The sequence below is a fragment of the Caretta caretta genome, chromosome 1 (assembly GCF_965140235.1).
Source record: "Caretta caretta isolate rCarCar2 chromosome 1, rCarCar1.hap1, whole genome shotgun sequence".
In the NCBI taxonomy this organism is placed as follows: Eukaryota; Metazoa; Chordata; order Testudines; family Cheloniidae; genus Caretta; species Caretta caretta.
This window is the reverse complement of record NC_134206.1, coordinates 5,653,069-5,661,924: the sequence shown is the minus strand read 5'-3', so window position 1 is coordinate 5,661,924 and position 8,856 is coordinate 5,653,069. Positions and strand designations below refer to the sequence as shown.

The 8,856-nt window shown below is 45.4% G+C and overlaps 1 protein-coding gene across 1 annotated transcript; it reads right to left on the bottom strand.

The window, feature by feature from the left end:
- Positions 1-249: 249 nt before the first annotated feature.
- LOC125644021 (olfactory receptor 51G2-like) lies at positions 250-1,221 on the bottom strand. The gene has a single exon (XM_048867411.2). It carries the CDS (start codon positions 1,219-1,221, stop codon positions 250-252), a length of 972 nt encoding a protein of 323 aa, XP_048723368.2.
- Between the last annotated feature and the right edge of the window lie 7,635 nt (positions 1,222-8,856).

Below are 8,856 nucleotides of genomic sequence, written 5' to 3'. Positions count from 1 at the left end.
AATTGGTGAGGATTTTTACCAAACCTTCCCCAGGAAGTGGGTGAAAGGGTTGGGAGGATTTTCGGGGGAAAGACGTTTCCAAACTACGCTTTCCTAATAAAAATAAACATAGATAAAAGGTTGGTGGTGGCAGTGGAAGTCCAAGCGCAAAGGCTAAAATAGTTTGTATCTTCGGGAAGTTTAAACCTAAGCTGGTAAAAGTAAGCTTAGGAGGTTTTCATGCAGGTCCCCACATCTGTACCCTAGAGTTCAGAGTGGGGAAGGAACCTTGAAAATCTTCATGATCCGTTTACGAATCTCTTTGGTTTTCATGTTGTGTACAATTGGATTGAGCACCAGGGGGAGGAGGAGGTGGAGATAAGACAGAAGAATTTGACTCTGAGGGAGAGCCTGTTTCTTGAACCTGTGAATCATAGATAAACTGATCTGCAGGATGTAGAAAAGCAGGGTGACACAGATGTGGGAGACACAGGTGTTTAGAGCCTTGAGACGCTCTTGCCAGGATGTGATACTCAATACAGTCTGAAGGATCATGATGTAAGACAAGACAATGAGCACTGAGTCTAATCCCAGAGAAGAAAGGATAACAAACAAACCATAGAAGCTGCTGGATGCAGTGTCTGCGCAGGCCATCTTCATCACATCTGGATGCAAAGAATATGAATAAGAGAGAGGTTGGATCTTGCTATCGGGCCACCTCTGGAGAAGAATGACAGCTGGGATATGCAGACCAATACCCCTGATTATTATCGCCAGCCCTATGTTTCCTATCCTTGCACTGGTTAAAGTCGAAGCGTATCTCAACGGGTGGCGTATTGCAACGAAGCGGTCAAATGCCATGGCTACGAGTACAGACGATTCCATGATGGAGAAAGTGTGAATAAAGAAAAGTTGGGTCAGACAGACATCAATGCCAATTTCTCTGGTGTTAAACAGGAAGACGCTGAGCATTGTTGGCAAGGTGGAAGCAGACAAGCCAAGGTCAGTGACAGACAACATAGAAAGGAACAAGTACATGGGCTGATGGAGATTCTGTTGTGTCTTGATCACAAACAGAATCAGACTGTTTCCTAAAATTGCAATGAGGTACATTGAACAGAAAGGGATGGAGAACCAGGGGCCATGAGCTTCCAGCCCTGGGATGCCTGCCAGGAGGAATCTTGCAGGACTGATGTTGGTTTCTTGTACTGGGGAGGTTCTGGTCAGTTTCTTAAACCACATACCCTACAATTAAAAGCAACATCATTAAAAATACATGACACCATAACAGAAAACCTGGCCCATCCTGCCCCGCTCTTCAGACAGGTTGGAGTCAGTACCTTGATTAAAAACCCTGGTGGTACTCACACATCCCCAGATCAGTTAGAACATTCCATTACTAAAAATATCCTGTACTTATATAGAGCTTTGCATTTATAAATCTCCAAGTGATTTACCAAAGAGCACAATTATCAATGGGTCGGATTCAAAGCCCACTGACACTCATGAGGAGGAGGATGTAGATCCTCATTTAACTGAGAGAGAAACTGAAACACAAAACAGGTAAGCAACTTGTGCAAGGTCACGCAGGAGATCAGTGACAGAAGTCAGGTCTCCAGGCTCTCAGATGAGTGCCCCTTCACTAGACTAGACCACACCCTCTCCCCTACATGGAGCTTGGCATATGAAGACTTCTATGAACTCATTATTAAAGGGAACACAAGAAAAGCAGAGTGGACCTGAACCAAAACACTGGATCAGAATGCTCGAACATTCTGGAACAAGATTTCAGTCTGGATCCAGATCTCAACTCTTTAGTTTGGGTCCATGATAAAAAAGTAAACCGTTTAGCTATTTAAAAATCCTGTGAGAGAACAATAATATGTATTGTGAATGGTCAATGGGCTGAGAAGCGTTCATAGAAATTGCTCAGTGATGACTGACAGTGACTTGTCCAAAGCCACACAAGGAGGCTGTAGAAGAACAGGAAACAAAATCCAGCTCTACAGTGTTTTTGCTGTAAATAAGGTTGTTGTACGTGATGTTATTATTGGAGGGGGAGGGGACGAAAAGAAAAGGAGCCTCTGAAGACTATGAATGTTAGCTGTGTACTATCTTCATTCACCACCCCTGTGAACAGAGCCAGAAATTCCTCAACATGGAGTTTTGCCTTGTGCAAAGTTTACTGTGAAAAACCCTATCCTCAGTTCTACGCATGACTCCGAGGGACATTAATGGGCCCAACAAACCCTTAGCTAGCAAAACCCTCATTGATATTAAATTTTGTTGGAGCAAAGACAAAGAGTTCCATTTTCCCACTTATGGTATCCGAGCAGACACTCCAGGGGGTGTTATATGCCAAGCAAGCACCATGCCTCCAGAAGCTGCAGGAAATGCAGGGAGTGCAAGTCACCCTTTCAGAGGTTACTCACACTCTCCCATTGACTAGAAACCGTGGTCAGATCATTCAGTATTTGCTACTCCAGGGTTAATTGCCCCTTTCCTGTTTAGAGTCTGGTGCTAGTGACTGTCAGTCAGGTTATGGGTCTAGCTAGACCACAGCTGGGACGCGATATGGCTATGCTGAGGCTCCTTCTTACCATACACAGCCCCAGGCAAGTCAATGGTACTTACAAAAAAGTTCCACAGGGAGTTAAAAACAAAAGCTGACTTTCACTGGGATTTGGGTTCTTCACTCATGGGAAATTCTGCGCTACATGGGTAATGTTTGCACTATCTGGGACCTCACATTGCAAGCACCACAAGGGAGGGACCTGTCTTCCGAGGAGTTTGGGTCCTGTATACAACAACGAATAACGATGCTGATCTTAAGAATGTGCAGGTCTCATTGGTTACAGATTAAACGTTCCAAGCAGTTGAGACTGCCTGTCCCTGTCCGTGAAATAACTCCAGTGTGATCAGCACACTTACCAAAGCCATGAAAGTAGCAGCTGGAGAGTGTTCATCCTTGACTCCTGAGGAAGCAGAGCCTGAACAGCCTGGGCAGCAGCATTCCCTCTCTCTGTCAGGCACACAGTGCAGCAATGTTTCTAGTGCAGTGGGTAAAAGCTCTGGAGGACAGATAATCAATTGGGAATCACCGTTGATCACATTGTTACACATTTTAGCTCGACCAGCACAAACGGAAAAGACTTAAAAGATGAATGATTTGAAGTCTTTCTGAACCGACTGGTGCAGTGTCCCGGATTTAGGGGTAACCCAATTCACAAGATGTTTTGCAAAATTCAGCAATCGCCCATCTCAGAGCTGGGGTAACTGCATGAGTCAGGGGAATGGCACTGACTTGCTTTCAGTCAGGATTTGACCCTGATATTTTTTTCCTCAAAGAGACGTTAGTTCTTGTGAAAGGTGCCCGCTTGACAGACCTGGAGATGCCTGTGCTATAAGGAGCCAAAATTCCACATGTACTATTGTGGATGGACACCACCAAGGGTGTACTGTTCGGCACGTGGGCGAGTGAATTTGTAGTCTTTCCATTACCTGGATTTGAAACAATTTATTTTATTGTGCAACTTAAACAAAGCAGCCAGATCTCCCCACAGTTCCAGGGAATCTCCCACAGTCCCCAGGTATATTCTGCAGCCACAACATACATCCTCCTAGGAACAGCCAAAGCCAACCCCACATCCATCCATTCTCGTCCCTACTCCATCAAGCCCCGCTCCAACCATGAACTCATTATGCAGCCCCTTCTCCAGCCCAGTAATCCTCTCTCCCCGATCGCCTCCTCACCCTGTCACCTGTTTCCCCACTCCAGGCCCCAGAGCCTTCATCCTGCCCTCTCAGTCCCTCCGCTCTGCCCTGCAGCCCCTCATCCTCCTTTGTCTGTGTTTTCACCTTCCTGCATGGTTCCATTCTGGACACGAGTTCTCCTACTCCTGGCCTCTTCCACCTCCTCCCTGTCCCGTCTCCAACTGCTCCCCGCCATTGGATCTTTCCCCCAAAGCCCCATGAGCAGATCCCCTCAACTTCTCATCAGCCCCATTCCCCAGCCCCTCACACACCATGAGCCCTGCCATATCCCCTGCCCTGAGGGCATAAGGGGGCCTGTCCCCCACTCTGCCCTCACACACCATCAGCCCCTCCATATTCCCTGCCCTGAGAGGACAAGGGGGGCTGCCATTTGCCCTGCCCCTCACAGGCCATCCGCCCCTCCATTTCACTCTTTTGGGCAGTTGTTCAGGGAAAAATTCTGCCTTCCCTCAGCTCATCTCCCTTGGAGCTCCTGGTTGCTCTCCTCCCTGGTATGCCACTAAATCAGCTGCTCCCCTGTCTTTCTGCCTTTCTCAAGCACTTTCCTCACACTTGATTTCTCTGCCCCATTGTCCTCATCATTTATTTGCTGAATGTTTGGCTTCTTTGAACTCAATTTGAAATGTAGCTACAAGATCAGTGGATTTGGGAAGTAATCCTGCTGCTTTGGATAGGTCTGTGTCACTGGGTTGTAGCAGTTCAGGCCTAATCCGATGGTATCCAGTTTGCAAATTAATTCCAATTCAGCAGTCTCTCCTTGGAGTCTGTTTTTGAAGGTTTTTTTTGAAGAATTGCCACTTTTAGGTCTGTTATTGGGTGACCAGAGATACTGAAGTGTTCTCCGACTTGTTTTTGAATGTTATGATTCCTGATGACAGATTTGTGTCCATTTATTCTTTTGTGTAGAGACTGTCCAGTTTGGCCAATGTACATGGCATTCTTATTTTTGCCGATACAGACTTTCACAGCTACCACTCTGAAACCTGACAATCCTGAAGAGTTCAAGTCAACTTGCTGCTGAATTCCTGCCCAGATGGTTCGTGACATGAACCTGGAACCCTTCCTGAGCCCTCAGCACTAACTTAAATACAGAAATAGGCAACTCACCGAAATTCCACTCTGCAGAGAGAGGATATCTCCCTACTGCACCAGGAAGGCAGAGCCCTGAGAATCAGTGTATGAATCTCACGTCTGATACTCGCCGTGCTCAACAGCAACTTTATGATTCTCCTGAACAGTCCCTAAGGACTTTCAGGTTGGCCAGGACTCCCAGACAATTCCCTCAGCTGTGTGAGCAGCAGGAGGAGCAGAAAATAGACACTGGAGAACTTCAGCTGGAGAGCCACCCCCCTCCCCCAGGAGTGAAGAAATGATTCTCTGATCCCAGGGGCTCAGATTGTGAGGACAAACTGAGTCTTCCAAATTGTTCAGCCTGCTGACAGATGTTTGGCTGTGTGCCTTCGTTCTTCTGCCTGCTGTGCTGACTCTGGCCAGATAGCCCATACAGCAGGCTCCAATTGAACTGCCCAATAAATCCACAGAGTCGGTTGTCAGTGAAGGAACTCGGTCAGTTTTATTGTGAACGAGGCACTGTGCTAATGCCCCAGATCAGGGTTACAGGTACACGAACACATGTATGCCAAAACAATGGACTGACTACAGGAATGGCGGGACTTTCTATTCCCTCCTCATTCTCTCTGAGATACATCTCATCCTCATTCTCTCTGAGATACATCTTTATGTACAGATGCAAACAAGTTAAGTATTACTCCTGATGTATCAGGGTACCACCCTCTAATGTATTGAGGTAGCACCCATTGACGTGTTCAGGTGCCATCCATTACCTTGTACATATTGGTTTCATCAAACATCTCTATCCATTATGCCGTTATCCTGACCTTATCCTTAAGATGGGTCAGCATCTTCCTGTTATCTTTGGGGAAATAGTTTGGCATCCAGGTGTTCTGGTATCAGCTTTCTGGAAACTGTTTGCATGTTTATTCTTGTGCCGAGCACTGCTTAGGAATGTGTGTTTCTGCAATATCAGTCCTGTTTCTGCCAGATTCTGTAAGCCGGGCCTGTCCCTTGCTCACAACTTAACTTTGCTTTATAGCTGCAAAGTTTTGACTCCTTTAACCCAGGTCTCATGGCCTCACACCAGGCCTTGACTACAAGGGATTATGTTTCAGGCCCTCTTCCTCCTACACAGCCTAGCAACTGATGATGGCCTTCTTTTGTGTGTGTAATATACTGCCATCTGCACGATGTGTGGGAAATGATTCCATAACCTATGGGACCAAGAAGCATTTTCAATGGCTTGTAGCAGCATAGCGCTGCATACCACCCATGCAGTAGCAATATTTCATCGATTAGCTATGAGAAGTAACTGCCACCCTGTGGAGGCCAAATGACATGATCCGAAATGAATACAGGCCAAAGGGCACGGAAAAGGATTTCTTCTCCCAGGATACTGCCATCCACAGTATTTGTCAGTGTCTCGTTGTGCCAAAATCACATGGCGTTCCTCTCACACGGTATCCCACATTTTACAAGAGAACAGCCATGGAATTTCCCCAATCTTTGCCCTGCAGCCATTTCAGTATGGTGGTATTTTAGGTAGGTGTGCCCTGCCAGGGTGAGAACACAGGGGAAAGGAATCAAACCACTTCTACATCTGGATCTTTTCTTCTGGCTGCCGTCCCTCCCCCATACTTGCAGGCTTCAGAGTAGCAGCCGTGTTAGTCTGTATTCGCAAAAAGAAAAGGAGTACAAGTGGCACCTTGGAGACTAACCAATTTATTTGAGCATAAGCTTTCGTGACCTACAGCTCACTTCATCGGATGCATTCAGTGGAAAATACAGTGAGGAGATTGATATACACACAGAACACGAAAAAAAGGGTATACACACTGTAAGGAGAGTGATCACTTAAGATGAGCTATTCCCAGCAGGAGAGTGAGGGGCGGGGGGGAAGAAAAAGTTTTGTAGTGATAATCAAGGTGGGCCATTTCCATCAGTTAACAGGAACGTCCGAGGAGCAGTGGGGGGCGGGAGGAATAAACATGGGGAAACAGTTTTACTCTGTGTAATGACACATCCACTCCCAATATCTATTCAAACCTAAGTTAATTGTATCCAGTTTGCAAATTAATTCCAATTCAGCAGTCTCTCGTTGGAGTCTGTTTCTGAAGTCTTTTTGTTGTAATATTGCGACCTTTTGGTCTGTAATAGAGTGACCAGAGAGATTGAAGCGTTCTCCAACTGGTTTTTGAATGTTATAATTCTTGACATCTGATTTGTGTCCATTTATTTTTTTAAGTAGAGACTGTCCAGTTTGTCCAATGTACATGGCAGAGGGGCATTGCTGGCACATGATGGCATATATCACATTGGTGGATGTGCAGGTGAACGAGCTTCTGATAGTGTGGCTGATGTGATTAGGCCCTATGATGGTGTCCCCTGAATAGATATCTGGACACAGTTGGCAACAGGCTTTGTTGCAAGGATTGGTTCCTGTGTTAGTGGTTCTGTTGTGAGGTGTGTGGTTGCTGGAGAGTGTTTGCTTCAGGTTCAGGGTCTGTCTGTAGGCAAGGACTGGCCTGTCTCCCAAGATTTGTGAAAGTCATGGGTCTTCCTTCAGGATAGGTTGTAGATCCTTGATGATGCGTTGGAGAGGTTTTAGTTGGGGGCTGAAGGCGGTAGCTAATGGCGTTCTGTTATTTTCTTTGTTGGGCCTGTCCTGTAGTAGGTGACTTCTGGGTACTCTTCTGGCTCTGTCAATTTGTTTCTTTTCTTCTGCAGGTGGGTATTGCAGTTCTAAGAATGCTTGATAGAGATCTTGTAGGTGTTTGTTTCTGTCTGAGGGGTTGGAGCAAATGCGGTTGTATCGTAGAGCTTGACTGTAGACGATGGATAGTGTGGTGTGGTCTGGGTGAGAGCCGGAGACATATAGGTAGGAATAGTGGTCAGTAGGTTTCCGGTATAGGGTGGTGTTTATTTGACTTATTAGCACCGTAGTGTCCAGGAAGTGGATCTCTTGTGTGGACTGTTCCAGGCTGAGGTTGATGGTGAGATGGAAATTGTTGCAATCATGGTGGAATTCCAATCCTTGCAGGTGTTTCCAGGAGTTCTCTTGTGTGGGGAGGGAGGCCACTAGATGATGTTACATCCCACCTTATATAGAATTAACATTGAGTGGGAATCCTTTGTTCCAAAAACAGTTCCCAGTCCAGTTTGTGGAAAAATACAGATACCCAAAATGGAGTTCAGTGTCATGTGGTCTGTTCACATTCCTTTGCATGCCCTGCTGAGTCATAGCAGCGATTAGCCATAGGCAGTCTGGAGGGTTTTCAGGAAGGCTCACCAGATGGGGGATAAAGCCAGTTCATTACCCTGAATAGGTCCTTAACAATCCATTGTCAAGACTGGAAGCATTTTGCATTGTGGGCGTCACCCAGTTGTAACTACATTTGAAATACAGATACATAGTCAATATTCATAACTCCACATACAAAAATGGTACATGCACACAAAGAGGATCATCCTTTTCAGCAAATCATAACTTTTCCAATGACACCTGACAAGACATATCTTGTACAAAATGTATGATAATTATGTCAGAATTATATCAGAATCATTCAGCTATGAAGAATATGGGGCACAGTGTCACAACGAGGTCATGAGGAGAATCATAGAGTCATAGAATCATAGAATATCAGGGTTGGAAGAGACCTCAGGAGGTCATCTAGTCCAACCCCCTGCTCAGAAGCAGGACCAATCCCCAATTAAAAATCCCCTCTGTGGCTTTTAAAAGATTCAAATGACAGCAGTAAAGCACATTAGAAAAGAGAATCTCAACTACACATACAAAATGTTGGGGTCTAAATTAGCTGTTACCAATCAAGAAAGAGATTTTGAGGTCATGGTAGAGAGTTGTCTAAAAACGTCTGCTCAATGTGCCACAATAGTCCAAAAAGTTAACAGAATGTTGTGAACCACTAGGAAAGTGATTGATAAGAAGACAGAAAATATAATAATGCCACTCTATAATATACTATTATAATATATAATGCCACTCTATAATATAGTATAAAATGCCACACA